Consider the following 16,640-nt stretch of genomic DNA (forward strand, 5'->3'; position numbering starts at 1 on the left):
ATCTCATGGATAGAGGGGCCTGGCGGGCTATAGTCCATGGGATCAATAAAGAGTCGCTAACCTGACTTAGTGACTAAGCAACAGAAAAAGCTGTTATTACCAAAAAAAAAAAAAAGAATGTCCTCATTTAATATATCTGTATCAAAAAGACCAACTATGTGAAGATCAGAGAGACCCGAGTTACTCTTTTCTCAGTGTTGTTGTGGAAGGTATACCAGGCCACGAGCTTCCCCAGATGAACAGGTAAGTGCAGAGTTCCTTGCCTGGTCAATGCTTTTTTAAAAAAAAATGACCCTGAGAAACCTGTGAGGAGGGGAGCTGGAGATCAAATGAGCTGAGCCTGAGAAATTTACTGTGTCCTGTTTTCCAGAGACCATTTTCCCAGCATAAGTCATAGAGACAGATGGCCCCAGACCTGCTTCTGAAAATAGCCAGTGTCGAGGAGAGGAGAGCTGACTTAGTGGGAGCTGCCCAGCTTGGGGAGTAAGACCCACAGATTCAATGGGCTGGAAAAGAAGGCAGTTTGGACCCAGGAGACTGTGGTTCTGCCAAGCTCATCCCAGGAGGAGCCCAAAGCAGAAGCTGTTGTATTTGCTGCCTTTCTGTGTGTGTTCTTCTCTTTAAGAAAGCTTTTTAAAAATAACATTACCACATTTGTTCCTTGAAAGAATTAGAAAAATATAGAAAAAAAATAAAATTTATTCAGAATTCTACTGCCCTAAGGTAACAAGCCTTTAACATTTTTGTTAATTATTCATACTCACACACACATATGTAAACAGATGTCACAATTATTTTTATACAGTTTTGCCTCATGCTTTTTTAATATTCTCTTTCCCATGTCCTTAAACATTCTTTACAAACATGGCTTATAATGTCTGCATATTAACATTCTACTGATGTGCCTTAATTTACATAATTAGTCACTCTTTAACCTAAAGTATGTTTTTCCTTTTTAACATTTTTTTTTAATTTTCACTTTTGGCTACTACAGTGTTGTGATGATTATCCTTATAAATAAATCTTTTCAAAAATCATAATTGTGTTCTTGGGTAAATTCCTAGAAGTGGAATTACTCAGTTAAAAGTTTACACATTTAAAAAATCAATTTATATCAAATTATATTACCAATATCAGTGCATAAAATCTTGTTTGTATTTAAAGCCAGCATCTATTTTAACATCTACTTGATGCCAGATTTTTCACAAATGTTATTTCACTTTCTCCTGAAGTTTGAAAAAATCATACTTAGAAGTATAAAAATAACTTCATGTGCTCATTGTAGAAAATTTTAAAGCTATAAAAGCATTTTTTAAAAGCTGATATCAGTGATAACTAACACTAAAGATTTTTTCAGCCAATTTTTTTTATAGGAATGCATTTATACCAATGTGTTTATTCTATAAATGTTTCATGAGCATTAACTATACTGAAAGGACCTAATGTTCCATTATAACTGAAATTATTTTTATCCAGCACTTTTTCTAGTCTCCTTTAACCCTCAGAATAACCCATGGAGGTAGTGGACTACTGCTACTCCTATCTTGTAGAATGTCGGACCAGAGAAGAACCTTAGGGTGTTCTGGTCTAACTCCCCAAGAGGGAATGTGAGGGTCAGGGAGGTCAGAGGTCTTGCCCATGATCCGCAACACACTGTTGACCTGCACCCAGACCTTTTGATCTAGTCTGTTGCAGCAAACTGTAGCGTCTGTTACGGAACTGAATCAGGACTGTCCTCAAATGGGGTGGCCTCATAATTGTCCAAAACAGGACATCTCTAGAGGAAAGGCAGGGCACTATTATTAACTGATGTGGGATCACAGACGTGAATTGAGGCTGTCACTGGCAAACCAGAACGAGAGGTTCCTCTAGCGCTCTGGCTTCAGGTTTGTAGCACTTTGAAATGCTTAGCAACACTGGATGTCAACCCATTTCAAATAAGGATGGTAACCAGTTCTGCAAACCTTTTCTAAGCTGAGACTCTGAGATAGGCCACAGAGATGAGCAGCTGTGGTCTCTGTGGGGCAGGCTGAGCAGTTTTATCAATAGACGTGACCAACACTCACTGTTGTCAGAAGCAGGACATGCTGTCACTGCAGTGGAGTTCCTGGTCCTCTAGTAACCTCAGAGCTTCATATCAGGAGAGTCCAGTTTTCCTTAATGCCCCATCCTCTGCTCAGAACTGGCTAAGATTTTACTTATTTAGTGTAGCAACTGGCTGCCTTGTTAGGAGGAAATAGATAGGAGGTTGGCTCATGAGGAGAAAATGAATGCGTTTGGTTTGGAGTTTTGTTTTTTTGTTGTTTTATTTAGTTATTTGGCTGCAGCGGATCTTCATTGCAGTGAAATCTGTTTAGTTGCATCATGCGGGAATCTAGTTCCCTGACCCGGGATGGAACCCAGGCCCCCTGCATTGGGAGCATGGAGTCTTAGCCATGGACCACTGGACCACCAGGGAAGTCTCTGCATTTGGTTTTAAGTGGAGGGGCTAGAGTATTTCCAGGAGGGAGACTGAGGAGGTGAAACACAGCCAGGCTTCACAGGAAGGATGAATCCATCAGCTCAGGGTTCCATTGAGATGAGCTACCTGTCTGGGTCTCAAGGTTTTGTTTTGGTCTTCTCAGGGTGTCATTTATTGCGTAGTTGCTTTTTACTGGACACTATGCTAAGCATTTTATACAGAAGCTTCTAAAATGCAGGACTGCCAGTTAAAAGGTTATCAGGAGGCTCTTACCCGGATCCAGGGAACTGCCTAATCCAGGGAAGACAGTGCTCCACCCTCCGCACCCCCAGAGCAGCAGCTCGTGGTCTGGCTTCTCTGTAGGACTCACACTTCCCCACTGTGTGAGCACACTGTGACTTCCCCCGCCGGAGCCTAGATGGGCTTTAATGGAGATCAATAAGCTTCCATTTGGGCGTTTAGATGGATTTCTCAGGACTGCTGAGAAAAGTGTAAAAAAGTGCATTTTGTTAATGGTCCTTTCTTTGGCAGAGTAATAAATGCGTCCATCAGCTAGCCCTTCACACTTGAGTCTCACAGCGTATTCCAAAGACAACTTAGAATGCAGAATGCTGGAGGCTCTTTCTTGAGCACCAGCTTGCCCTAGTTATAGGTTACATTTCAAATGCTAGGAAAAGCTGCCTTCAGTACACACAAAGGTGTGAGGGACTGAAATTGCTTTTCCTGTAGAGCTGAGGACCCCCTTGTCATGTGTTCCTTTCATATATCACAGCTGTCTGCCTAACACGTTCCTCTTATACGATGTCAGTAAGCGATGCATATCGATAAAGGTGTCATTGGCAGGCTTGCAGATCTGTCATTGTTTATTCCTCCAAACCAGCCTGTCCTTATTCTCAAAGACTTACAACTGCAGGGATGGTAAACAGAATCCATGTTGGTTGAGCCCTCACTTTGGGACGTCCAGGCTTCCTACAAGCATGATACCATCCTCCCCTCAAAAGCTCTTTGCTGTGGATGTTGTGACTACATTTTTCAGAGGAGGAAACAGAGACTAAGAGAAGAGAAGTGACTCACCCAAGGTCGTACAGCCAGTATGAACCTGGGCTTTGGTCCCTGGTTTGTCCAGCAGGAATCCTGTAGTGTTTCCACTTTAGATGTGTTTCAGTTGATGGACAGGAATCTCCCCCTCCAGACTCCAAACCAGGGCTGATAAATACAATTCACACCCCCTCAGTGGACAGAGTATTGCAGTTGTGGATTTTCCCCCAGGTCCTGTGACCACAGACAATGCATTCAGTTCTGTAAGCCTCCATTTCTTGTCCTTGAAAACGGGCATGGATTTCCCAATCCATGGTCATTGTGAGGAAAAGATCTTGTAAAAAGATCCTCCTCCCAGAGGAGGAGCTCTGTGAATGCTTGTTCCCACCCCCATCCTCCAACCACAGGGGTGTCTGCATTCTCCCACTTTGTTACTTTGGTTTTTTCCTTTCTCCACCTCTATCTACTATAAGTGTAAGCTAGGCTCAAAGACCTTCTTTCCAGAAACATGCATGGCCGCCCCCTACCCTTCTGTGGCCCCTGGTTGTTGTGGTGAGGCCTTCCAGACACCCCATCTCATTTTAGCAGAGACAGTGGGAACTTCTGCAATACCAGGCTCCCTTCAGCCGATGATCAGGATACATGGCAATGCAACCCCAAACCCCAATTCCCTGGTCCCACCCGTGGCATCGGCATCCTTATTTGCCTACATACATGCATCTGGGCCCCACCTAAAAGGCAAGCCCAGATCATGTGGACTTTCAACATCCTAGCTGAGCTGTGAGCCAATTAGAAAGGAAGTCTGGGTGCCGAAGCAGATGCCTGAAGTCTCAAGAGCAAATCCTTCTAAAGTACGGTCCCGGTCTTGTCACCTTCCTGCTTTAAAGACCTGTGTGACTCCCCACCTAAGGTCTGGTTTCCCTTTCCTAAGCAGGGCATGCTGTCACTGCAGTGGAGTTCCTGGTCCTCTAGCGGTCTCAGAGCTTCAAAACAGGAGAGGCCAGTTTTCCTTAATGCCCCATCCTTTGCTCAGAACTGGCTAAGATTTTACTTATTTAGTGTAGCAACTGGCTGCCTTAAGAGGAAACAGATAGGAGGTTGGCTCATGAGGAGAAAATGAGTGCATTTGGTTTGGAGTTTTGGGTTTTTTGTTTGTTTGTTTTATTTAGTTATTTGTCTGCAGCGGATCTTCAACATGCCTAAACCTGTTGTTCAGAGACTCATTTCTCTCTTCACATAGACCTTTCCTGCCATAGTCAAAGTCCTCTTCTTCCCTCCTGCCTTCCCTCCGTCCTGTCTTCACTTAGCAAATATCTGTGGTACTTTCTAAGTACCAGACACTGTGCTGGACCCTGGAGAATATAGTAAAGGACAAGCCAGGCAGGCAAGCGGGTGGCCGCAGACAAGTCCACAGCACAGTATGGGAAGTGCTGCAGCAGGAACCCCCAGGAGGCATGCCAAACCCAGGTTTGGAGCATCTTGGAAGCCTCCCTGGGGGTGGCGATCTTGAGATTCATGGGGGAGGCTGACTGGGGGCTAGTGAGACTCACAAGGGTGGTAGTGATGCAGAAAAGGGAAGATGAAAGGAACACTCAAGAAGGAGGGGGAACAGCATATACAGAACCTCAGAGGCAAGATTTTGTAGTTGTGCTCCAGGGGGTGCTCTTCAGATCAGTTCTATGCCAGTGGCGCCATGAAGTTGTACAGATCTGCAGACTTGGGCAGAAGAGGGAGCAGTGAGTATGTGGAAGTCAGGGCACGTCAACCAGTCTCAGCACACTTAGTGAGAGAGAGGCAGAGTGATGCCAGGGAGGTCGCTTGAGACCAGGTGAAGGCTAGGGGCCTGAGGCAGAGCATTCCTCCCTCTGCCGTGGATGCTCAAGCCCCCATCTCTTCATCTCTTCCCTCTGGAATCCTCTGTGGCTCCAGAAAGCCTTTCTTGGTGTCTCCAGTTGAAGCGAGCTCCCCACCCCCTCGGGCATCGTTCCCTGCACTGGGCCGTCTTCTGCTCTGACAGGTCCCACCCCTGCCATGCTGAGAGCCGCCTGGGACACTCCCCCTGCCCTCCCACCAGCTCCTTGGGGGCTGTGCCTCTCATAGTCTGTACCCCCCTCACCTTCTAGCCTGCTCAGGGGGCGTTCAGGAAATGTCTGTGGAATGAAACAGTGCTGGCCATACTCCTCTGGTCACACGCTGCTCTTATAAAGAAAAGATAAAGGTCCCCCCCCAACTTTATATATACATGTTTATGCATACCGGCATCTAAAGTTTATTGGGTGTTTACTGGCTGCCATGCCATTCTCACACCAGTATTCTTGCCTGGAGAACCCCACGGACAGGGGAGCTGGGTGGGCTACAGTCCATGGGGTTACAAAGAGTCAGACAAGACTGAGCAACTAACACACATACCATTCTCAACACATTACTTGTTTTAACTCCTTTAATCCTCAGAGCGACTCTGTGAAGTAGCTATTCTTTTTTTATTTTTTGCTCTCCATTACATAGATGAGGAGATCGAGTCACAAAGAGTGGAGTAAGTTGCCCAAGGTCACTGTTACAGAACTAGCAAGTAGAACAATAGAGTTCAGATGTAGGATCCAGAGCCCTTCCTTTTAGTATAATCCGGCACTGCTTCTGAGGATGCTGAGTTGAGACAGCAGTGCATTTTATTACATGTGTTTTAAGCAGGAATGTATTTATATACATTATAAAACATTTACAAAATAGATATTAGAAAAGAGTGACATAAAAAATACTTCTAGAATGTTCTTACACCCAGGAGATGGTTTTATGCCCCTGCCTAGGGACCACTTAAATTAAAAGATACTGATGAGTGAGAGGGAGGAAATTGACATAGTTCCAATAGTTTCTGTACATCACGGAAACCTCATGAGTTATTGTGCACCTATTAAGGGTCTGGGCTTCCCTAGTGGCTCACTGGTAAAGAATCAGCTTGCAGTGCAGGAGACCTGGGTTCGATCCCTAGGTTGGAAAGATCCCCTGGAGAAGGGAATGGCTATCCACTCCAGTATTCTGGCCTGGAGAATTCCATGGACTGTATTGTCCACGGGATCACCAAGAGTTGGACATGACTGAGCAACTTTCACTTCACTTATTAAGGGTCTGGCACCTTGTTAGGTGCTTGAATGTTAGGTATGAATGTTCAGAGCAACACAGAGACCTAGAGATTGCATGGAAGGGAGAAGAAACAGGCATAAGGCCTGGGAGGGACTGTGCTGTTCTTAGCCCAGAATCTCCGAAGTTTGTGATGGAACAAGTTACTTAATTCTGGAACTATTTATTTCATAAAGCTTGACAGATTTACTCAGGAAGAGACTGTAAGAAGCACCCTGGAACAACAGATCATGTTTCTTAACCTTTGTCTGAAATTCTAACAACTCAGCATGGTTTGGTCCTGGTTATCTCAAGCTCATCAGAAGCTCTGATTGGAGATTAGAAGATGTCTTTGGTTAATAAAAGATGAGGAAATGAATGTATATTTGCTTAATTAATGCAGCCTGGCCGACAAAATCTTTTCAACCCTGGGACTGCAGGGAAAGGAAAATCTTGAATGGAATTCTTCATGGGGTGATTTCATTCGGTTTGGTCAACATTTGTTAAGCACTGACCCTGGGATTCTGCTTGCTGAAGCATGCCATGTGCTCGGATGTAGTATCTTTAGTCCTTACAATAACTTTATTAAAGGGGAGGAGCTCCTAACTTACAAATGAGGAACTGGAACACATTGACCCCAGATCATATAGCCAATAGGAGGCTAGGGCATGATGCAGACTCCTATTCTGTTGAACTTCAAAGCCTGCTGCAAGAAGGTACTGTATCCCAAGGGGGTGCATACACTTTCGTATGGGAGACAGCTACAGATAACTCCAAAAAACACCAGAGCAAATATGATAACAGAACTAAAAAATGGTTAGTTCAAAGAAAGAGATGATCATCCCTGTAGTGCTGTGTGGTAACTGGTGTCAGGGAAGGCTCTCCTTAGAGCAGATTGGAAACCCTGGTTTGGACGATTTTAAGGTAAATCAGTCCATGGGGTTGCAAAGAATCAGACACGACTGAGCAACTGAACTGAACTGAAGGTAAATCATAGCCCAGATGTTTAGGTGAACCAAAACACAGATGGAAAAGCTACCCAGAGATTGAACCTTGATCATGGATTCCTGCTGCCTCAGTTGCTGTTACTGAGTTTCTCAACCAAGTGGGATACGCAGCAGCTCTATAAAATGTCACATGTGGTTGGGCTCAGGGGGTGACATGAGCGTCATGGAACCTGCAGAATCCTGCAGGATTTGGTGGCTGAACTGAGGGAGCCTCTCTGGGTAGACAGACCCCCCGCCCCTCCCCGCCAAGGACCAGCAGCTGACTATACCACCTCTTCCTCGGGGCTCTCCAAATCTCGTGATGATGTGTCTGGGCTGCATTTTGCTTCCTAAGTTTTCGGTCTCTGAAAAGCTGAATGGATCTGGTTATGTTTTAAACCTTCTATGAGTCAAGGCAGGAGAAAAAGCAGCAGGCCTGGCTGTCCGGTGAATGCTTTGTCTCATCCTATATACTCCTACATGTCTGTGCTATGTTCCCTCTCTCATAGATGATGTACTGCACATGCCTAGAGGCCAGACACACAGAGGACAGCACACTGCCTGTCCCCAAAGGTCTTGTCCCCAGTCGTCACCCCCTGCTTGGGAGTGTGCCCACAAAACAATAGAAAGCTGGCATTTCAGAATCGTGGGACCCTGACACGTTAGAAACCTGCAGTCAAGCATCCTGACTTAGTGCACCCAAACTTTGTTCCAGACTCACAGGATATTAGTGTCGTAAAATGTATACCGTATTTTCCTCTGAAATATTAGAATTTAAGAATGCTAGTCTGTGAAACATTTAGAATTCATCTCTTCAAGCCAACATTTATATAGTGCCTACTATGTGCCAGGTACTATGCTAGAGTCTGGAGACACGCAAGTGAAAAAGACTGTTAACAGTTCTTGCTCTCTCAAGAAGTTTGCAGAGAATGTACTTAAAATCTTAAAAGTGTCAGATTCTTAGAAAAGTTTAAGTATGTTGAAATCTTAGAATGCCAGCGGTGAAGAGGGCGCTAGATCATTCTTTCCAGCACCACCCCCCCACCCCCCCACCTTTTATGAGGCCCAGAGGCTGTTCCAGGCATGCTGGATTAAAATCTGGCTAATAAGAACATTATTTCAGTTCGCTGACATCACAGAATGGCCAACTTCGCAGGGGCTCAGCGGTCACCCAGGGTGGCTGCTCATTTTATCAGGGAGGCCACTGGAACTCAGAGCGGGGCAGCTGTGTTTTAGAAGACACAGCCTGCCCCCGGGACTAGACCTCAGGTTTTCAGGCCTCTCTCAGAGAACAGGCAAAGCAGGAAGGCCTTCCCAAGTGTTTCCGAGGGGCGCGCTCTTTGCAAGCTGCGCAGGAGGCCCGCTCTTCAGGAGTTTGCACCCACTCTGCCAGAGGCATCAGCCCCGCCCCCGGGCCACGTGTGCAGTAGATCGCCCAGTGCTGGGAGCCCCCTCCCCCTGTTGATGCGTGTTTTATTTTGCGCCCTCCCCCTCCCCGTGTGCCTCAAAACCAATTTTCATTATTTTTTTTTCTGTCTGTGTTTGTCTCTGTGGTTCGCAGGTGCTCCCTTGCATTGTTCATCCGCTTCATCAACCCCTATTGAGCAGTCCCCCTCCCCGCCCCCCTCCCCTCCGGCCAATGAGAGCCAGAGGCGGTTGCTAGGCAACGGTGTGGCCCAGCCAACCCCGGACTCAGACTCTGAGGAAGAGTTTGTCCCTAATTCATTCTTAGTTAAAAGTGGCTCCGCCAGCCTGGGGGTCGCTGCAAACGGTAAGTCCCTCTCTCTTCCTAACTTCTGTGGGTTTGTGTTGTTTTACCCTTTCGTTGGCGATGCTGGTTAATCTGCCTGCTTGGGCTGCTTGCAGGGGTGGAGGGGCCTGGTGCATGGGGAGCTCGGGGTTCCCGGGGGACCTGGCAGGCTCCACGGGCGGGGGAAGCCCCGCTCCTGCCCAGCTGCAGTGCTGGGGTCTTCGGGCTTTGGGGGGCTGCTGTTCCCACCCCCGTGACAGACGCTGGGCAGACGGAGTTGCAGAATAGAGATGCTCAGACAGATAGCAGGAGACAGAAAAATCAGGTAGAACCTGAGTCAGGCAAAGACAGGGAGACAAAGATAGACTCTGAAAATGAAAAGTCAAAAATAGCACGGATTGACTGCTTGCTGTGTGCCAAGAATTGTGCCAGCTACTGTCACTTGTTGCTTTATTGGAGCCTCCTCACAACCCTGCCTAAGAGACTGGTATCGCGGTGCCTCCACTGACCATGAGGAGGCTGAGAGAAAGGCTTCTGGCATTTTTGGAAGTTCTTGAGGTTTCACGCTGCCTGGAGACGGGGCCCTGGAACCCAGGCAGCTGCAAGGCGGAAAGCTGACTGCAGAGAGAGCCACTGGGCTTGAGTAGGGAACGGCCTCTTATAAATCTTGCCCTGACTCTCTTAAGGAGAAAAGGTGTGGGAGGACTCAGTGCAAGAGGTTCAGGCTGGCCAGGAGCTTGCAGACCCAAGTGTTAGCGCCTGGCCAGGTGCTGTGTGACAGGGCCAAGGTACTCGCTACCTCTGTGTCTAGCAGTGACTAGTCCACTTCTTTGCAAGAATTCAAAGCCTGGAGGGGATTCAAGCCTACAGAGGGGGGTGATATATATGAGATAACCTGGGATCTCCCTGATGGACCAATATGTCCTGATTATCAAAGAAGAGGAAAGAAAAGGAGACTTTCTCCACCTCACATTGTAGCTTGTGTGTTGATTTTGCAAACATTTATTAGTAAGTGCCTGTGTGGCACTAAATTCCGGTCAAACCCTGGAAAAGGCGGCAAAGATTCAGAGAGAATAGGCAGGACACACGGGCTCTGCAATCAGACATCTTTGCATTAAACATAAGCTTTATTGTTGTGGAATTTCAGACAGGGCACATTGCCTCTAAGCTTTTCCTCAAGCAAGTATAACATAGGCATTGTGGTACCCAGCTCATGATGAGAGCTCATCACAGGGCCTGGGATAGAGTTTAGTAAAGGTCAGTCATGGCCTCAGTCACCGCCCACCTCCCTCCAGGGAATTTATAGAAAGCCCGTATGTGAAAGCTCCCAGCACACTGCCTGGCCCTTAGTAATGCTCAGAAAAGTCAGACTCCTTATCTCTTAGGATCATTACAGCCTAAGGTGATAAAGGAGGTAGGAACCTGGTGTGGGGGTGACTCAGGAGAAGTCTCCAGTCTGCCCAAGAGAATCAGGAAATGTTTCCTAGAGGAAGCCTTCCCTGGATCTGAAAGAAAAAGTAGGGTGTGTCAGATGGAGATAACCAATGACTTTAATAACCCAGGATATTCTGGGCAGAGGGAAAACACAGACTAAGGACCCAGGATAGGGAGCTGCTGGGATCCTGGCCCCAGCTCTTTTACACCCAGAACATGGCCAGTAAATAGGCATTAACCTTGGAAGGGTGTGGGAGGCCACATGGTAAGTGACCTGAGCTCCTCTGGGCACTGAAGTGAGGCTCTCAGGCATTACCCAACGTCCCCCACCCCACCCCCAACACCACCACCATGACAAAGAAAGATGGTTTATCCCTGGCTCCCTCCCCTAACCAGGACCTCTCCCAGCCTCTGCTCTCTTTGAAAACCAGACAGATCTTTGGCCTTGGTGGTTCTCTTCTGGCAGGATCTTGAGCCCTGCATTCTCTGTGACTAAGAACAAAGCCATCCTCCAGGGCCTTTTTTCTTCTGTGCTCCTGAGAGTGGCACTATCCTTTTGGTGGTCCAGTGTCACTGCACCTTTATACCTTTTAGCCGCCCTTGCGTTAAACTGTGCAGAGAAATAGGGACCCGGGGATGGTTTCAGGCCCAGCTCTGTGGCTTACTGGCTATTTATCCTTACAGGACAATCACTGTCCTTCAGGCCTCAGTTTCCCCATCTTGCCAACAATGGAGCAATTTCTAAGGTACTCTGATTTTCTGAGTGTTGTATGGGTGCTGACAGCTGTGCCAGTCAGTAGCCTTCTTAAACCTACTTGGAAAAATATATGTATACATTGGGATATTTTTTATTCATTTCTAAATAAATAAGCCTTGTAGGTAAAAGAGAAGGCAGGAGATTAAAGTCCTTAATCTCTCCTCTTGCTAATTAACTGAACAAGAGCAATTATACTGTTGCAAGTTCTGCAGCAGATTGATGGCATTATTGCATTATTGATGTGCAGGAACGTGGGGGACTTCAGCCTACAGCTGTCTGCTCAGCTTCGCTCCTCTTTACTCCGGCTCCCAGGGGACCTAGAGACACTTCAAAGTCCTTCCCTGGGGCCTTGCTCTGAGTGTGTCACTTAAAGTGAAAAGTGCAAGTGTTAGTCACTCAGTCTTTGCAACCTCATGGACTGTAGCTCACCAGGCTCCTCTGTCCATGGAATTTTCCAAGCAAGAATACTGGAGTGGGTTGCCATTCTCTTCTCCAGGGGAACTTCCCAACCCAGGGATCAAAGCTGGGAGTCACTCTAAAGGTTGGTAATAAATGTGTCCCGAGCCTGATGGGAGAGTCTCGGTCCTTGGTGATCTGCTGCTCTGGGTTTGGTGGGTCACAAGTGTCACCTGCCTGCCACCTTCCTGTCCCCCGAAACCCCAAAGCTAGGGGTCTTCCGTGATCCCAAGGACCTGCTGCCATTGGCACAGACCCAGCCCAGCAAGTGAGGATGAGTGGCCCTGCTCCATAGTGGGCCCAATACTTGTTAAGTTTTATTTTGTTGTTTTTTCATGGAAAGGTGTGAAATTATTTTAATAGAATCATGCTCTGTTGCTTCTGTCAGCTATAAAAGTAACAGTGCTTGCTAACACTCAAAAAGGGCAGAAAGGTAACAAGTGAAGTCCTCTTGGAACTCTTCCTCCCAGAGATATCCACTTTTAACAGTTTGGTGCAGGGCCTTACAGATGCCTTTTAGGGAGTGATAGTAAATGCATGAAGGGAGGAGCAAGCAGTACAGACTGCATTGCAGCCGAGAGACCAGCATGCGTGCTGAGTCACTTCATTTGTGTCTGACTCCTTGCGACCCTGTGGACTGTAGCCCACCAGGCTCTCCTTTATCCACAGGATTCTCCAGGTGAGAATGCTAAGAGTGGACTGCCGTGCCCTCCTCCAGGGGATCTTCCCGACACAGAGATCGAACTCGCATCTCCTGTGTCTCCTGCACTGACACGTGGGTTCTTTACCACTGATACCACTGATAGTTCTTTACGGCCGATGCAGGGCCGTAGTCAAGCCTTCTGAAATCGGGCCCCAGAGATGCGACCCTGGGCACAGGACCTAACCCCTCAGAGCCTCAGCTGCAGCACCAGTGAGATGGAGAACCCTTCTGGGGTCACTATCTCCCTTCCCTATCTGCACACCTCCATTCCCTTCCACCAGTTGAAGGCTTTAAAGCCCACCCGACAAAGTAGATTAATTGCTCTGGCTCCTTTAGAGGCCTACTTCCCCAGAGGCGTCTTTGAGAAAGTACTTTAAATGACAAAGGCAGCCCCTCAGGCTCCTGGAGGGTGAAAATGAGTTTCCTCTGACGGGAGCTGACTCATCACCCTCCTCTGAGGGCTTGCCCTTTGGGAGGCAGCCTTCTGGGAGCCAGGCTGTGTGCTCCACGGGCTCCTCCGGAGGCCCTCTGCCTCCAGCTGTGTCAACTCCTGCCCCGGCTGCGATCCCAGGCCCGGGGCTGCCCAGGACAGCCCTGCTAAAATCCCCGTGTAAAGAGCAGGGAGGCCACATGGGGCATCACAGAACAGGAAAGGAAACGGGATAACCGACTAGAAGTCACTGATAGATACAAAGATTTCACTAAAACAACAACTTGTCACAGCTGAGGAGCTCAGGAAGTGGTGAGGATTAGGTAGATCTTTGTCCCTATCCCCACAGAAACTTTTCAAAAGAAGTATTAAATGTGCCGTGAATTGTCACCTGGTGGCTCAGATGAAAAAGAATCTGCTTGCAATGCAGGAGACCCGGGTTCAATCCCTGGATCAGGAAGATCCCCTGGAGAAGGAAATGGCAACCCACTCTAGTATTCTTGCCTGGGAAATCCCATGGATGGAGGAGCCTGGCGGGCTGCAGTCCGTGGGATTGCAAAGAGTCAAACACAACTCAGTGACTAACACTTTCACTTTTTTCAAAGCCTAAAGGACTTTAAAAGTTTGGTGGTTAATATCTAAGAGGGTCAGAAAATAAATAGCTCAGAGAAAGTTGTCTGTTTCTCAAAGCCAAGGTGAGGTAGGAACAGTGGGAGAATGTACATGTGATGAGCAGCTTTGGTGTGTCTTTTCTTTACACGCGTTATCTTTTTTGAGCTTCTGTTTGTCTGTTCAGCAAACTGAGGCCCCAGGGAGGGTCAGGGGCTTGCCCATGGCTTCACTGCTCCTAAAGGTCATGCAGAGACTCATACCCAAGCCTATTTGACTCTTGGGCCTCAATTTTCTTCCTTTACCCCCAATTATTTTGTGTTGTTTTCAGTACCAGATCCTGTTATTTTGTGTCTTTTTAGTAGGAAGCTGAAGAAGATAAGGGGAAGTCCACCAAAGAAAAGCTGATTAAAAAAAAAAAAAAATTACTAGTTGTTAGATTCCTAGTACTCACCTCACAAACCTTGATGAAGCCTCTATTATGTGAGAGGTGTTTAATCTCATCGAATCATGACATCTCATGGAATCTCACTGAATCTTTATATCTATCTTGTGTCATAGTCATTTTTAGTCTTATAGAGGCAATAGCAGGCCCAAGAGGTTAAGTAACTTCCCCTAAATCACACAGCTTCTAAGTCACACAACCAGACTTGATTCCCAGGTCTGTTTGAAACCAGACAGTGAAATCTTTCCCTTGTTCTTTGGTGAGGACTATGGGAGTTTCAAAGATGAATCAGGCCAATGACTTAGACACTAAATTTTGCCGCTGCTCCTTGAAGCCAGGCCCTGGATGCTGGGCAATCTGTGGCCTTTTCTTTTTTTCACCTTTTCCCCTGCTCTGGGCCTCACCAGATTTCTCAGGCCGGTCACACTGGTCAACATCACTGTTGTTTGGCAGTTTCATTGACTTTCTCAGGTCTTAAGCAGCTGGGCTTATTTTGTTTTGACTTCCAATCCGGCGGAGGAGTGTTTATTTTTCTTTCTAAATGGGAAACACTGCTATGTATGTGAGCTCCTTCCAAAAGTGTTTTCTTAAAACACAACAAAAAATTCAACTTAATTTAGAACCTATCCAGATTCCCCTGAGGGAGTCTGCCAGGGTCCTGTTAAGTCAGTTTGTGAAATCATAAGGCAAAATTGTGCCTGTTTCCTACTATGGAGACGTATGCTATGAGGCTTTTGTCTCCTTTCTCTGTGAATTTCATGGAACCTGATTTGGTTGCTTCATGCCAACTGCAGGTACTTGGGGGTCTGTATGATTCCCAAGATCCAAGGGTTAAGGACATAGGAGCATGTGAAGCTTTCAGGCATTTTTGTTCACCACCAGCTCTCTTGCATCAAAAGATCCTTGTTGGTAAATAAATTCTTACACCAGCCACGTCAAGAATGTAAGTCCTTAACTCCTAAGAGCAAGACAAATTGATTTCTTCCTTCTCTTCTGCCTTCATCCATGATGACATTTGAAGTGTTTGTGGATATTTTCCTGATGGATGAGGGGTCACAGGCACTGACTCTAAGCAGAAATATCTTCTGAAATAGATATTTAATTCATAGGGTCAAAAATCCCTTCAATGAAGCCCTTGGAGTTGCATTTTAGAATCTAGGAATTATTAGATTTAAGGAATAAAATTCAGTACATATACTATGTCTTTCCTAACATTCTTAGAGTGCTGGGCAGGCCCACGGTAATCAAATACCTTGATATTTCTGCAGTCAGACATATGAACAGCTACACTGGTGAGATTAAAAAAAAAAAAAATAGGACTCTGAGATCCATCTCCATTCAGGTCAGACTTCGCAACCAGAACAGTTTTGATAAAACTTTGTCTTAGAGAAGAAAAACCTCTCAGTCTTAAGAGTTTTGAGTTTTTTTGGAATGGTGGCTCACGATGGTGATCCCGAATTGTGCCTTTTCTTAAATGGGTGGAAGGGATCCCATGACTCAGAAAGGTTAGTAACAGAACAATCATAGAGATAACTAGAAAACTTGGTAACTAGAAGGGAATCTACAAGGGCTTCCCTTGTAGCTCAGTCAGTAAAGAATCTGCCTGCAGTGCAGGAGACCTCGTTCAATCCCTGGGTTGGGAAGATCCCCTGGAGAAGGAAATGGCTACCCAGTCCAGTATTCTTGCCTGGAGAATCCCATGGACTGAGGGCTGCAGTCCACGGGGTCACAAAGAGTCGGGCACGACTGAGCTACTAGCACTTACTTAGAAGGCATGATCCAGGTGCAGATCGCTGACTGGGCAGCTCCATGTTTATCTAACATGAGTGCTTGGAAAGCCCAAGCCCCTCGAGCATAGATGGGGTTCAGGAGGCCAGTGTCAGCAGGTTGGCTGGCTTGCAGGCCTAGAAATTCAGGAGGTGAGAGGCCAGCTGCTCTACTCTCCAAAGTCTAGAACTCGGCGACTCTGAGTAGGAACCTTCCCTCGGTATATGGACACCCTCCCCCTTTCTTTGCTGCCTTGCTGTCTTCTATACAAACCCCTCCTTGACAGTCTAGGGACCTGGCTATTCCCAAGTCTGATTTCCAGATTCAACACCCAGTTCCTTGAGGCAGGCCTGTCTGACGTTGGGTCTTCAGAGCTGAGCAAATATAGGTGTTGCAGTCAAAACTGGAAAAAAAAAAGTTGATATCCTCTCTTCTTCTCTTTTACCAGCTCCCCTCACCCCACACCACTCCCCACTGCCCCCCCGCTACAACACACACAAGCACCCTGCTAGGAATGGTGCAGTGGGCCGCATGGGCGATATAACCGGACGCCCACAGAGAGGATTTGCCCCAGTGCAGAGTCAAGGGTCAGTGTACAGCCCCAGGCTCCGGAGCCCTTCCCACCTCACCAGGTACCTCCCTCCGCTAGGACGGCTGTCCCCGGCAGCCTCCCACCCGGGGCAGGCGGCT

The 16,640-nt window shown here is 47.0% G+C and overlaps 1 protein-coding gene across 11 annotated transcripts in view; it reads left to right on the top strand.

Annotated features, from left to right (window-relative positions):
- Positions 1-16,640, top strand: part of TENM4 (teneurin transmembrane protein 4) — an 861,213-nt gene that overhangs the window by 534,944 nt on the left and 309,629 nt on the right. For 10 of the 11 annotated variants that reach the window (XM_070457221.1, XM_070457226.1, XM_070457220.1 and 7 more), the window contains one exon: positions 9,161-9,370. The exons of the other annotated variant lie outside the window; for it this stretch is intronic. In XM_070457221.1, coding sequence (XP_070313322.1) covers positions 9,161-9,370 — 210 coding nt within the window. The remainder of the gene's footprint in view (positions 1-9,160; positions 9,371-16,640) is intronic. 11 annotated transcript variants of the gene reach the window in all.

The sequence above is a fragment of the Odocoileus virginianus genome, chromosome 28, assembly GCF_023699985.2.
Source record: "Odocoileus virginianus isolate 20LAN1187 ecotype Illinois chromosome 28, Ovbor_1.2, whole genome shotgun sequence".
Classification (NCBI taxonomy): domain Eukaryota; kingdom Metazoa; phylum Chordata; class Mammalia; order Artiodactyla; family Cervidae; genus Odocoileus; species Odocoileus virginianus.